The following is a 15,876-nucleotide window of genomic DNA, read 5'->3' on the forward strand; positions in this document are numbered from 1 at the left end:
CCACTGTCTAGGCAGGTTAGCACCCTGACCTTTGCCGGTCTGTTACATTGTTGACTTTACTGCAGGAAGCTGCATGTCAGAGACGTAATTTAAGAGATGCAAATCAGTCGACCGTGTTCACTGGAGCGCTTGGATTTTTTTTTTTTTACATTTTAAATAAGAATCGGTTCAACGTGCAAGATGACACGCTGCATTCACGACTACTTCACGCAAAAGTGAAGTGTACAGAAATCCAATTATACGTTCATTTAAATTTACTGAGAGTTATTTTAAGACAGTGAGTATTTCTGTTTTTATGATTTGATATTAATTGATTAAACATCTTTCCTAGATATCTATTTAAAGTCTGTGTAAAGTCAAAAATAAACATGTGTTCTGAGTTTGTCAGACCAAAGAAGAAAGTGTTATTAACCACCCAGACAAATTTGACATGACTAACTTTGAAACACTCTGAGCTGAGATGATTTCATCTCCATCTCTCTGCTCAGGGTGGCCTCAGCGTGTCATCGAGCCGCCCTTTAAGGACCGCCCACAAAATCCTGAGACTGAAAACTGGTGAAAAACTGTTTGAACCTCTGACTCCACATTTCAGTGATATATCGTTTGTTTTTCACGTGTTTTCAGGAGCTATTTTCCAACATGTATTTAGAAAGAAATCTCAGAACCGCCTTTACACGGACGTTAATGATCGAGTCTGATTGCAGAATTCATCAATAAACGCATCATTTAAAATGATTCCAGGCAGCACAGATTCATCGTTTTGCAAACTTCACATTTTACTAAAAATGATTGAAATCTTTTTCAAATAGTCTATGTCACATGTAATCCTCTCAACAGAACTGATTATATTTTTAGCGTACAGTAAGAAACTGCTTCTTCAGACTGCAACAAACTTATTTTCTCTCAGCTTGGATGTCTAGACATCTTTTGACACTCCAGTCACCAAATAAAAGTCAGCTGTCCCTGTAAGTGACTCAGAATATTTCTTTTGAGTGACATAAACGAATTGTTCACAGGGACATGCCACTCAAAAAAAACTTTTTTTTTTTTTAAAGCAGCAAGAACCGAACAAGGTTACAACAAAAGTTACAGCCACAAATTCAATTAGCTTCGATGAAAGCGTCATCATTATTGAAGCTGTTCTTCTTTGTGTCAAACACACTGAGCATACTGTGCAACTCTACCATAAATTAATTTTAATGTTAGTCAGTGTGTCAGCTCACACAAGGCGACCAGCAGCCCTCCGCAACACATACGCAGAGCGGATGCCGGAGCACAGAGCAGATTGTGCGGGGAAGGAAATCGGCTACAAAATACAAAATAAAACCCTGGTTTATTTTCAAAATAAAATACTCCGTGTTCACCGCGGATCGAGTTTCATTACAAGAACACGTCATGATGGGCGGGGCCGACCTGAAGCCAACAGGTGAGAGGTTTTTCAGGTGTCTTTTCACTCCGTCGGCACCATGGATGAGGAGTGGATGGACCATGGATGGATTGATGACACCTCACATCCTTTTTATAAGGACACCAGAAAAAAGAGGAATGCCATCGCAGGAGTCAAAGAGACTACAGCCGGCAATATCGCAAGATCTCGTACGTTCTCGCGACGCTCGGTGTTCAGCGGAGCCGCACCTGAAACGGATCATGTGTGAGTTGGCGGAGGGCGGAGTACGCTGTCGTTCTGCATGCAGTGTGTTTTCTGGTATAACTATTAACATTTTGCTGGAAGGATAAGTTGTTACCCTTCAAAGAGAACCAGTGTTTGGCTTCATTTTGTTCCAACAGTGATTCTGTTGGGTTGTCATCTCACTGTAGACAAAATAGCACTTTAGCTTGAGGTGGTTCATCAGTTTTTACAACACTATGATACATTTAACCCCATGATACATAATTCCTTCCTTCCCATGGCTCTTGACAGGCAGACGCAAACCTTCTGTACTCGCCCTTTCCAGCCGGGAAATAGTCCGCACATTAACATGTAACGTAACGTCTGTGGTGCATCTACATCAGAAAGACGCTTTGAAAAACACTGAGAGGGCAATCTGGTTGATTCTGTGTTTGATTAATATTCATAGTTTGTCATGAAGAGGACGGGAGGTCACTTTATGGTACAGACATTTAGTCGAGACTTCATCTGGACACACTGTGAGTCAGCTGAAATGAGAGCTCTCAAAACTCTGCATGGTAACACTGCACATTTGTAGAACATCCGCAGATTTGGCCTCTTTAAAGCTGCCATGTGCTTCATGTTTTTACTGATTTTCAAACTCCCTCTGAGCCAAAATCACTAAATAATATGGTCTCAAACATATGCCCACAGGCATGGCAGCACAAAACAACAAAATCCAAAAGCTAATTCAGAGTATCTGATGTGTTATTTGTAAAAATGTTAATGTGCACCAAATCTTATTGGAAGGAAAAGCGCTGCTGCATGGTCAGTGTGGGTTTAAAGGTCTGTGCCTGTTCCTGTTCATGTCTCCAGGCCACACTCAACATCACAGGTGGACATGGGGACAGGTGAGCTCACCTGTACTTATGACAACACCCACCTGTGATGCAGGTTGGACGGCAGCATGCAGCAAGTTTAGTTCATCTGGCTGCAAAATTGAACTTTTAATTTTTTATTTTACTGATTTTCAGAGAGCACGTGAGGCAAGGTGAAAGGTGGGTCGTGTTCACATTACATCAGGTTAATGCGCATTAAATGTACATGAACAAATTCAAATTATTACCAAATATGTTTAACTTTTACTTCACAAGCGTGGACGTTCAGCCTGAGATGGACTCTCCATCTGACAAATATCTAATGCCGTCCATTGTTCACCTTAGAAAGCATGCAGCTTCTTCTTGCATTAAAGAACCATCTTTGATCATATCGCCAACACCGGCTACACACTCCAGCCCACTCTGCAAACCTCTCTGCCGCGGCACACTCGGTCGGAGAAAAATCAGTCGGCGACGTTGCGGTTTGAAGTCCCCCAGAATGCAAATTGAAAAATTAAGGTGCACTTCCTTAATCTGCTGTTCTAATCCAGCTCCAAAAAAGGAGTAAAAAAGAAAAGAAAAATCCGTAGGAAGGGCTACATTAATTATACACAAAAAGAAGAACTACAAAAGAGGGCCTGGTCTTTGAAGATACCGAGTGCTAAATGTCACTCGCAAGCCTTTGAAGCTCTCGACTGCCTTTGTCTGTCACTGCTCCTCTACATGAAACACGGTGCAGAGACAGACACAGCCGGCGACGGTGAGGGACATTTCAACTCGGGGGTACACGCCCTTAAAAAAGATACGGTACAAGAGGACGGAGTGCTCCACTTGTGGAAGCTGCAAACTTGAGCTTAGCGTCACACGATGCAGCCTCACACAGATAACATAACTAAATCTACAGAAGCAGATCTGCTGTTCAAACAGAAACTATTTACTCTGACTGCAGCGGGAACTTAGTGATAATTCATAGACGATACTGTAAGTCCTGCTCGTAGAGGACTCGGACGGTTAAATATTTACAGACATTATTGAAGATCTTAATCCAGTTCAAATCTGATGTTTCTGTAACTGGCAGAGTAAATACGTTCCTGAATTAAGCTGAATGTGACAGATAAACGTCCGATATATTTCAGTTTCTGTCATTGAAAATAGATGCAGCGTTGAAATAAAAAGGTGTTTTTTGCATTCAACCTCTATGAGTCAGTCAGAGACAACAGCACATCCCAGTTTTTAGAGGCAGACTGAGTTGGCTTTATAACGCCTCTCGGGGTTTCACTTTGTCATTGTCACAGATCCTCCTCTCTCTCTCAGAGTGCAGCTTCTATAATTTTCAATTTCCCAAAAAAAACCCAACCCTGAAACGGTCGTATCTGGGCAGAGCCACAGGTCGCCTTCAACAAAAAAAAAATCTTCAGATGATGAAACTGTGGTGTCATGGCTTCACCTTTTTTTTTTTCAGTGTGATCTTTCAATGCTGTGAGCACCACAAAGAAAACTCAGGTGCCAGCAGAAACACGAGACGGATATCTTTAAAAAAACCTGCAAAATACGAGCAGAGGTAAAGCGAGGAGGTGTGTTATTATTTAGGTGACCCGACCCTTTAAAGGTCGAGCAGTTCTGTTTAAAGGGCATATTAGACTGCTGCCAGAACACCAGAAATACTTCCACCCACCAGAAACAATTTGTACTTGAGAAATATGCAGAGCTTGAATAATCTGTTTAATAGTCCTGACGAAGCTGCTCAAGGCAAAGAGTTGTAATTTACAGGACAGGCAGGATGTGCACGCTAAAAAACAAGCCTGTGACAGCTCTGTCCCGGCTCGGCTCTTAAAATATTGATCTAATTCTCTCACATCAAAGCGTGATTCCAGATTCAAAACCAGTCCTTAATAGGCAGCTCCATCCTCGCCCTGTTCTACTTTCCAGAGAACCAAGCGAAGCCAAATCTTCGTTAGTCATTCTGCTCTTTTCTATTCTCCCCTTATCCGCCCTCTTTCTTTGTAGGAAAAAAGAAGAAATCATGAGAAAGGGAGGCTGAGAGGAGAGAGACAGACCACGAGAACAAGACTGCGAGAGAGGGAGAAATCAAGGGAGGTGGAAGAGGAGGCGGAGGAGGGGGCGGCGGGTGCACTTGAGTGCAGTTGTAATCAAGGCCTGTGCGCTCAAGAGGGGCCAATCAATCCAGCTGTCTGCCTCTACATCTCATCAGGCATCTTGAAGACGGCTAAAAATGTGTCGCCGGGTCCGGGCAGCCCTCCTCGGGCCGCGGAGAGAGAAAGAGAGCGAGCGACAGGCAGCGTCGGTCCGGATCCTGCAGCCGAGGACGACACCGTCCTGAAAACCTGCGAGTGTTTACCGCCACGTCCTGTGAGGGTGTGTTGTTTCACAAGAGTGAGTGATGTCACGGTGAATCCTCGAAAATCTACAAACTCGTTTCGATGAAATCGGCACAGCTGAACTTTGGTTGGCGCCGTTAACTGGCTGCTGACCTTTGAGGGAATGGAGAGCCGGGTCGTCTATAAACGGAGGAAGCGATCATATTAGCTCCATCGGCAAACGGAAACAAGATGGACATCAGGAAGAGGAGCTGCTGCCAAAACAACCACTAATGAACAAACTAAAAAAAAAGGAAATTAAAGTGGGCAAACGTTCGAAAATGAGGCGCTTCAAACCTCTGATGCTTTTATCCGTGTGAAGGCGATTCTGAACTTTCTTTAGTCAGAGGTTCAAACAGTTTTTCACCAGTTTTCAGTCTCAGGATTTTGTGGGCGGTCCTTAAAGGGCGGCTCGATGACACGCTGAGGCCACCCTGAGCAGAGAGACGGAGATGAATTCATCTCAGCTCAGCTTTGACTACTTCCTCCTCCTGCATGACGCTTAGAGAGGGAATCAAACGCGTCAGTACTCCAACCATGGTCACCTCGTCCACATAAAGGCCTCTTTGGCGATAATTATGTCCAGTGATTCTCCAGTACATTTAAAGTTTATAGTCATTTTTATGCTTTACTCGTGCCGGCAGATTTTTGCAGCATGAAACTCTAAACTGTGTTTGCACCAGTGTTCCCAGGACAGATCTCTGCACATTTAATGAGCCTGGCAGTCGAAGGAGGCCTAAGACTGGGACAACACTGCCTACAAATCACAGTCTGCAGAGATACAGAGTTCTTTGTTGGGATCTGTGTCAGGAACTTGCATTAATCTTCATCTAATTTACATCAGCAACATCATTTTTAAAAGGTAAACAAGGTTTAAATGCTTATACTATTACAACAGACGCAAATAGAAACAGGTTAGAGCGGAGGACAGTCTCCCTCATCAGGGCCTTCATGTCTCTTAATATTTCAATAACTGTACTTCTGTGATATTACAGGTAACCATATGTCATATTTTGTCCCAGTAAGGAGGCTTAAAAAAAACAGTAGGATGAAAATGTGATAATTAGGAGCAGTCATCAGACAGACATGCTCATTAAATGTGAGGATATTACAAAAATTCCACAGGATCATTTTTGCTCCTGTCCGTTGCAGTTTTAAAAAATGTATATTAAATTATTCAATCTTAGTCCTAACAAGTTTTTAGGGAGGTCAAGGTCTGTTCTTCCGTTCAGCTGGGATTACAAAGTTAGGGGATATAAATTATAGGTAATGCAGTGGCATTTAAATGAGATTATAAATAAAATATGAAGCAGAGAGCCACCTTGACACTGTCCCATCATTTTGAATGTAAAAGTACTATTACGAGCCTATTCACGTAGAAATTAAAAAGCGAGTGTTGGTTTTGAACGTGTGCTCAGCATCCCTTTTCCTATCTGCGTCTGTCTCCAGTCCGAGATCCGTCACCGCTTTCCTGAAAAGCAGCTACGCAAACGGCACAAATGACAAACCAGCGTTAGGAAGTGTGAGAGCTGCAGCGGAGTTCAGCACGCCCACCTCTCACGTACGGCGTTCTGCCGCAGCACAACCGAACGGAAGCCCTTCTCCGCCACAGCTCTGTAGCCGGGGGAATGTGATGCAAAACTGATGCAAGCGCGAAAGCCAGCTTTTCGCTACAAGGTGGCCATCTGGGAGAGGTCTGCCAACCCTCGCAGCAAACGTCAGGAGCTCAGGCCAACTCGCAGAGATCCTGCCAGCTGCAGGGAGTGTGGAGAGAGAGAGAGGGCTTGGCAGTGCCAGCAGGCCGCTGCCAGCGCCGGGGAAATCAGGCCGGCTGCTTTGGCCGCTTGGCTGAGTGGCTGGCAGGGTGGCTGCGCGGTTGGCTCGGGGATCACGTTGCACCACTGTGCAAACTCGAGCTCGGCACAACACCTGTGTCCTCCCCCCCCCACCACCTCCCATACCTTCCATCCCTCCCCCTTCACTCACTCGACGGCGGGTCTCACAGATGCTCGCAAAGCTCCAGAGAACAGCGCACAGCTCTCCCCCTGCTCCCTCTGAAGTCAGACCAAAATAACCACAGGTGACTCTGGATCTGCAGGGCGGAGGATGAGGCATCGTGCAATTCAGAAAAAAAAAAAAAAACGCCTCCAGCTCTGCTTTGACGACGGGCGAGGAGATAAAAACGCGGTGCATCGCTGAACGCCAGCGCACCCCCTCGTCCGTCTCCCTCCCCGTGTTGATTCTTTTTCTTTAGCAGCAGGTGAGAGAAACTTCTAGCATCGATTAGCCTTCGGTGTGCGATGAAAACTGATTAGCAGGTGAGCTGAGATGAAGTTAACTCAAATGGATTTCGCCTGCTCCTGAAGGGCACGGAGGGGGGAGACTGGCTGGATGGATCCCAACGCTGGAGCTCTTTCCAATGCAATCACTCCGGCAATCAATGGGAACAATTAACAAGAGTTCCACGCAGTGACGGCGATGACACAAAATCAGTCGGCGGTGTTGCTGACGACAGCCTGCATGGATAGTTTGTCAGATATGACCACAGGAAAAACATCTAAATGATGAAATTCAAAAGGTTTTTAACTCAACATCCAAATAAGAAGTTCAGAATTTTAAAAAATAAGATTTATGTGTTTTTATAAGAGGGCTGCCTTGAGAGGCAGCTGATGTCAAGACGGCATAACACTGTTGACAATTTCCAGGCATGCAATTTCCAGAGGAAAAGTAATGGCGTTGACGATGATGATGATGATGATGATGATGGCCTTTGAAAGGCAGTGTTAGGAAGCACTCTGCCGCTCTGAGAGATAACTGTAAATTGTCCATAATCACAGGATCTGAGAGCGTATAGGCTGACAAAGTCACGCAGAGACATCCAGCAGTGTGGCAACGTGCAAACTCGTCCACGTAGATGATAATTTGAGCACATTACTTAGGCGTAATTATGCATACATTTCCTCGCTTTGTTATGACACACAGCGACATGCGGGCGAGTCGTCGGCGCCGCGATGTGGGGGATGAAGAAGGGACTCGACTAGCAGTCTGAGGTCCGAGGGCCCCGCACATCAATAACAGGAACGGGAGTGAGGTAGATGAAACGCATTACTCTGACCTAAAGAGCTCAGTAATTACATTTGGCATTTTGACAAGTGTTTAGCTGCAGTGAAGGTCAGTCCCGTCAGTGCACGAGATCTATGCTAATCCACTCAGACGGAAGAAAACGAGGAGACGAGAAGTCGAGGGAAGGGAAGAAAAAAAAGGGCCCAGACGCAACTGATGCTTTTGTAAAAGTAACCTAAACCCTTCCTCCGCCCGGGCATCGGGAATCTGGTCGGAGGCTCGGTGACAGAAAGAGATCGGCTGTCAGAGTTAAGTGACACTACTTCCTCCTCTACGAATGCAACCGGTGAATAACTCAAACTTCTCAATCAGGGTTACGTAAAGAGAGTCCAGACGACTGAAGGGATACAAACTTTTCTAAGTATCTAAGAACTGCAGTTCCTCAAACGTCCACTTGAGGCTGGCTCCAGAAGTGAGTCAGTCTCCATAAGTCCCCATGTTTCACAGCAGAAATAAACATGTTTACAGCCTGGTACAAAAAACAGTTTTGGTCTCTGTAGCTAATTTCCCCGTTCATGACAACTGTACTGAGGGTGAATTTATATACAACTCACCTGTTCACATTATATTAAGGCTTAAATTTATGCATTGGTGGCTGGTTTCAGTAACCAGACCTGCCCTTAAATGTCGCTGAGCTTTACACTTCACCTACAACCTGTGGGCGACACAACGTGGAGACTACCACCTATATTTTATCTAGGAATCATGGAGAAGGAGCCACTGGAGGATCTCAGGCTCCTGTGTGGAAAAGAGGTCACTAATACAGACAAGAGCTAGAACAATATTAGGCTTGAAGAAGGTCATTAAAATCCCAAAGTCAACTATAAAAAGGCACCGCGAGCCAAAGACAGTATAAGATGTCTGGCTGCAGCAGCAGCAGTTTGAATAGGTTGGTGTTAGGGGAGAAAAGGTTAAAGCCTGAATAAGTTACACTGGCTTTTATTAGTGGAGAATTAAAAGAGTGTCAAACACATAAAGTCTGCATCCTCCACCTCTGTCTGACAACTTGATTTATGCAACATTTATAGATATTTTACATTCAAAACAAAATGTTTAAAATAAAGCACAAATCTCTAACAACATTTTAAGACGTTCTTTTTGATTGATGTGTGAACTGGATAAAAAATGACGAACACTTCCCGCCACTTTTGCAGGGTTTTTTTTCCTCTCCATTAATTAGCATGTTAATTAAGCCTTCACCGGTGTCCCCTCTCCAGGGGGACAATGTCTTTTTAACTTATTAAACTGATAGTGACCTCTCTGCCAGGAAATTATTTACATGTCAACACACAAATCAAATTTCAGATGCAACATTGACTCACTGAGCGAGCGGCTATTGTCTGCCTCGAACAAAGACGGGGTTGGTTTAACTCGAGAAGACGCTGCGATGGCAGGAAAGACGAGAGACAAGAGAGACAAGAGTCTGAGACTGACCAACTGTCCTAACCGTCCGTAATCCCCAGAGTGGACAGCTTTCGGGCATGTGTGAGTAACTATCTTCACGCCAAGAGGCATGATTAGCATGTATGCAAAAACAAGTAGAAGTCAAATGAACAGACGGTGCCGGGGTGAGGATACCTCAGCTGCTCTCCTCCTGCTTTAAGTGCTAATTGAGCTGCCCGCTGTCCTGACCCTGACCCCCGGCCTATTCACGGGGTCCCGTTCTCACGGCCGTGACGCACCGCTGGAAGTAGCCTCTAGGTCCCCCCGCCCACCCTCGGCCGGACAATGAGGGTCACCACCCTTTGCTGCCCACCATCTTGACATCCACCCCCACGTTTGACAATGGCCCCCGGTGGACCCCGGGAGTCGCTCACAATAGGCGGACGCGCGTGACAGAAGTGGTAACGTGGCTTCTTAAAATGCAACACCGGGTCTGGCCGGCACGGCTGCATTAATCGGACCTTTTGGCACCTGGAGGCCGGGGTCAGGATTGATCCGGTGTAAGACGGAGAAAAATGATGAGGTTTAAACAGGACGCCTGTGAGAGCGCGTTCAGGGCTGCCTTAAGTTCCAGTATCCAATAAGAAAAATCGACAATACGGACACATTAAAATACGTTTTTAGGCATATTCACTCCAGCGGTGCACAGTACTCGATTACTCAAAGGTGTTAAAATGAGCTCCACCACCAGCTTTAACATTAAAATGTTGTTTATATCTTGACACATCAGTCAGAATAATTCAAAAATATAAAAACTATGTAATACATGCGTAATATGTAAGCATATGATTCTGAATGAATAATCTATGAATGTATTTTATTTTGTGTATGTCTGTGTGTAGCATCGGATTACATGAATGCTGTATATAAATAATCTTATATTTGTTAGGATATACAGTTTATAACTGTTATATTTATGGCATAATGACTATATATATAAATAAAGGCTCATGTCTACCCATCAAATTCTGCTGAGTTATAATCTGGGTCTAAATCAACTCTCAGCAGACAAACTTATTCATATGCAAAACATTCTATTATATAATATTCTCAGATTTCATATATTTTTTCTACTTTTATTCAGTATTCTCAGTTGTCTGTTTCAGTTTTCTCACGACTAATTTCCTGGTCGTTAGAAAAGCTCGCAGTAGAAAGAAATTCAATTCGAGCCGCGGCCTGCAAACCACGTTAAAGGATCCGAGTTCGTCTCCCGCGCGCTGCACATAGTTCAGTGTTTGAGCATTTCTTTGGCACGCCACTGATGTCTTACTGATGTATTTGCGGAGATTAAATCAAATAAAAACTGAATTATTTTTTAACACAGCTGCCAGAAGCATTCCACCAAAACACACACACAGTTTGTGACAGACGAGACGGACGTCCAAACCTCGACCGTCCGCTGCCGAGCGGCTATAAATGATGATAAAACGCCGTCATTACGATGGCCGTGTAAAGCTTAATGTTTCAGAAAAGCACTATAAACCCTGGCCAGGGGGGATAATGTACGCTTTGGGATGGATTGATATTCTAGTTGAATATGACAAACGACACTTTAAAGACGGTCCGCCCACACTATTGCACTTTAGCTGAGAGAGGACGCTGTATTTCATTTCGAGCACGTTCTGTCAAATGTTTGCATTAATAACAATCGAGGCTCATCCGTGACCCCGCCGAGCCGGCGGGAGCGCCGGGCGGGAAATGAGAACGCCAACAATGGCACTTAAAAACAGGAGAGGAGCCGTTGCATAATCAGCACAAAGTGTGTGTGTGTGTGTGTGTGTGGGGGTGAGGAGGTGGGGTTGTAATTATCAAGCAGGGATGAGATGTTGGGGGGAAAAAATAGATAGTGAGCTACTCATTTAAGTTATTTGGAGGGTGTGTGTGTGTGTGTGTGTGTGTGTGTGTGTGTGCTGGATCTAGGGAATATCAGGAAAGTTCTCTCTCGCTCTCTCTATGGACTGACAGCTTGGCTAATGGCAAACATTCCTCCTCTCTTTATTCCCCACTTCATCAACACCCTCGCCTCATTACCGTGAGTCACACTGTGGCATGCACACACACACACACACACACACACACACACACACACACACACACACACCTTCACAATGTCTGTACTGCTGGATTGCGCCCTGAGAGATTATTGCAGGGACCCTTCTCCACGTGAGAGAACAGGCTGAACTGAGTCGGTTTGATTTGGAGGATGTTGAAAGAGAATCGCTGCAGAAGTGTTTCCACTCTCTTCAGTCAGGAATAAAAAAAAGGTGACGGACGAAAATCACAGAACACCTGACAACGAGCCAGAGCCAGGGCCCGGTTTTGATCCTATACCCGATGTGACATTGACAAGGAGCTTGCTGTTTTTATTCTCCACATATCCAAGAATGGAAAAGCACCAGAACACTTTGACTTCATGCATTTATCTTTTGTTTCTATGACATCACAGCATCCACCAATGTATGGACACCTTCTGCTTTCACTGGAAGAACATTCACGACTATTTGTAAATGTCTTTGTGTGATAAATGTGTTGTATCGTTGGCCAAGAGCGAATACACACGTTAGTCTAACCTCACAGATCGTTGTAACATCGTAACTTCATTCAAACTGGACAGAAATCAAATAAAACTCAACAAGCAACAATGGTCGAAATAAATTCAGGTGTCAGTGCAGGGAGGGATCTACAGTCCTCCCTCGCTATAACGCGGTTCACTTTTCGCGGACTCGCTGTTTTTTCGCAGATTTTTTTTAGTGTAATTTTGCATGTTTTTTTTTTTTACAGCGTACTGTACAGTATGAACGCGGATTGTGTTCGGCACCGTCAGAGGAACTGTGAAATACGCGTGAGTTACTGGTAATAATTTCTTATGTGTCAAACCTCGTAGATTGATCATTAAAATTAAATTTGTTAAAAATGTTTGGGCTTGAAAACAGGTTTTGATCTTTGGTTTCATTTACTAATACAGTATTGTACTTATTTTTGTTAAATCTGCGAAAGTTTGAACTTTGAGAGTTTAAATAAGAGAGAAATGTGAGAAAATGAATAAAAGTGTGTGGTTAGGAGTTTTACGGCCTTAAAACATGTATAATAATTGTAAAACTTACTTCGCAGATTTCGTTTATTCCGGGTTATTTTTAGAACGTATCCCCCGCGATAAACGAGGGACCACTGTATAAGAAAAGCTCAGAGAGCATTAACACAACACTTAAAGTCAGAGTAAATGTTCTGAGTTTGTCAGACCAAAGAACAAAAAGTTATGAACCACCCAGCCAGATTTGAATGATCAGAAATATCGACAAGTTTATGAAACTAGGAGTCAAAATCATCTCTCTGCTCAGGGTGGCCTCAGCGTGTCATCGAGCCGCCCTTTAAGGACCGCCCACAAAATCCTGAGACTGAAAACTTCACATTTTAGTGATATATCGTTCAAAGTCTTTTCACGTGTTTTCAGCAACTATTGTCCAACATATTTAATGTGTTTTGAAATAAATCTCTGCACTGACTTTAAGTCACAGAGGTCAGAGCTCTTCACACAAGAAATCGTTGCTTGCTGCTATTAATGGTCTAAAAAGTCCAAATATAACCTTTAAAGTTCAAGTGGTTTCAAACTCGGGTGGTCTTGTTAAATTAGTTTGTTTGTCCAGCTCATACTTATGCGAGACCGAAGGCGACATTGTGTGTCCTTTAGAGAAAAAAACTCTTATCAGGCTTTTCGTATTTGCGAGAGGCATTAACGAACCGACTCATTTCCCAAACACAGTCCTGGTGTCTCTTGTATGTTTTTTTAGGCACACGTCCAACTCTCTCCGATGGATTTTCCACCATGGAGCCAAAACGTGGCTGCTTGGAGATTTGTGACACAACAGAAAATCCTGCTGGCTTCCTGTCAATACTAAATACTCACCCAAACTAAACCAAACTGAACACAAAGGGGTAGGAAAACTCGCCACAAAGTGCCAGTGTGGGTATGAAGAAAAACACATTTTCACAGAGGAGTCATAAGTTTTGAAAAACGTTCATGTGGGGCCTCAGGTGCTGCAGCAAGCCCATGATAATGGCCTGTCTTTTTTTTTTTTCCTCTGTCAGTATAAAGGCAACATTACTCAAACCTACCAGCCACGTTGGCCACATCTGCGGTGCTGACGTTCTGAGAGTTTGGGCTCACTTTGAAGGTCACAGCCGGGCCCACCACCCTGTAAAACACACACACACACACACACAGAGAAGCTTTACAAAAGACATCCTCAGAATCTATTTTCCATGGTGGCGAGCTGTTGTTTTTTTCAGACGGCGGGAGAAAAAAGCAGTTGTGCTCATTAAAGCTCGGCCATACGTGGCACTCAAACGAAGAAGAAAAACAAAACAAAAAAAAGAGCTTTAACCTGTGGCGATCCTTTAGGCTGCTGCAATCCCCATCACCGCTGAGAGATAACCTCTTGAATCTCAATGTAATGCGCCCGGCGGCATTTAAGCACGCTGGGAAATGAAGAGAAGGGGGTCGCGGGGATGAGAGGATTTTGGTCATCAACAAGAGGACGCTCCGATACGTGATTCTCAGACGAGCCAATGCATTTCTAGCAGCCGAGCTTACGACACATTTACATTTTGATTCGACGTATGGTGATTGCGACGCGTATTGTGTCGTGATCGAGGTAAATTGAGGGTGAAGGAATCTGAGAAGACAACAGACAGACTTTCTACTGTAGGTGCTTTGGAAGCAGCTTTTTCTCCCTGCCCGTGTTCATCCAACATTCATGCCAATGAAGCAGCTGGAACTGAAACACTGACGGGAACAACAGAGAAGAAGCTGGGTGGTCAGAGGCGGAGCGGAGTCTCCAAATGTGATTAACCTTTTGTTTTTCCTGCTGTAATTCAAGACTAAAGGCCCAGCAGGAAGATATATTACCAGGTCCCCCTCCAGGAAGTATTGTGTGCCGCTATAGGAAGTGACTGCTACTGTAACTCGACATTATAAAATATGGCGACATCATTAATGGAGCCGTTCCTAACCTGAAGCTGTTGGGAGACATTCAAGATGTTTTCAAGGATTCAGAAAAATGGTTTTCGTTTCAGGTTGATGGATTTAAATTGTTGCACTCTCATTGAGGGGTCGGAGTGTTTTTGCAGGCCGTGCTTCACTTTCAGAAAATAAAGTAAAATGAGAGCAACACAGAAAACAAAAAAAAACAATTCTACCTTTTGGACAAAATGTCCTGTCTCTGAACATCTGCACAAAATGTCCGACATGCACAGTCAGGTTTAATCTAATACTCACAAAACCTTTAAGAGATCTCGTGTCTGCCGGACAAATCTCATTCAGTTTTTCTAATGATCAATCATCCAGACAGGAGATACTCGCCCCTTTTTGTGACACACTTTCCATCCTGTTTCCCCAAATATCAGGTGAACTAGAAACACGGTGAGCATCGGGCGGACGAGCCGGTTCAAAGAGCCGGCTCCCGTCCACGCAATGAAAACAATCGGCTACAGCAATTTATTGACATTAGAATATGTACTTTTGAACAAAGGATGTGTTGAGTAATTTAAGTGATATGTGTACATGCTGAATTATAAAAATGAAGAGTCGTTTGGGAGCCAGAAGAGCTCTTATTGGCTCTGACTGAGTCGAATGATCTGGCTCACTAAAATTCCCATCAGCATCCACATCACTGACGGTATAAGGAGTGGACAGTGTAAAGAGCTAGTTTGGAGCTCAAACAACAATCAACAAATCACTACATTTGGCTTCGATTCTTCAAATAGGGACGTTGCACCATCCATTAGAAGATCCATACAATCGCCACAGATTCCAGATCAGTGTCGATCGATTCAGCATCCAGCTGATGTGTATCTGCTCTTCTGCTCCTGAGTAATCGCGTTGAAGAAAAGGTGTTTTTGCGAGGTCGTGGTAAACTTGATCCTGACTTTTGCCGCCAGATTTGCAGAAACTCCCTCATGGCGTTCCTTAGATATCTCGTTCATATCAAGAAGCGGGACGGACGGATAACCTCGGCTGTCGCGGAGGCGTAAAAACTCCAAAGTGTCCCTTTTTTTTTTTTTTTAAAGATTAACAGCCTTCATTTGACATTCCCAGCCAGCCAACTATTATTGTGAGTTTTTAATTGGGGTTTCTGGGGCCCGGGGTCAGCGTATCAAAGAAAAACACAAACAACACCAAACTCAAAGAAGCAATGTCGTAGTATTCTAACATTTAAGGTGCAATAACAAACTAATTAGACTGGGTCAAATTAATGAACCCCAGGGGGGAAACTTGCTGAAGCTTAGAGCTTGAATTAAAAAAAAACAACAACTTTCCTTTATGTTTCTTTTGTTATGAATCCCTGCTCTATTCTACACATGATTACTCCACATAACATCTTCTTCAGGGCCGAGTTTAACGTACAGCCGAGCAGCCGAAGAGACAAATATTACAGCTCGTCTCAGC

General features: G+C 44.0%; 1 protein-coding gene across 1 annotated transcript in view; it reads right to left on the minus strand.

Moving 5' to 3' along the window:
• Positions 1-15,876, minus strand: part of LOC104930077 (receptor-type tyrosine-protein phosphatase N2) — a 194,601-nt gene that overhangs the window by 114,064 nt on the left and 64,661 nt on the right. The window contains exon 11 of the mRNA XM_027288987.1: positions 13,545-13,624. Coding sequence (XP_027144788.1) covers positions 13,545-13,624 — 80 coding nt within the window. The remainder of the gene's footprint in view (positions 1-13,544; positions 13,625-15,876) is intronic.

This window comes from Larimichthys crocea, chromosome II (assembly GCF_000972845.2).
Source record: "Larimichthys crocea isolate SSNF chromosome II, L_crocea_2.0, whole genome shotgun sequence".
In the NCBI taxonomy this organism is placed as follows: domain Eukaryota; kingdom Metazoa; phylum Chordata; class Actinopteri; family Sciaenidae; genus Larimichthys; species Larimichthys crocea.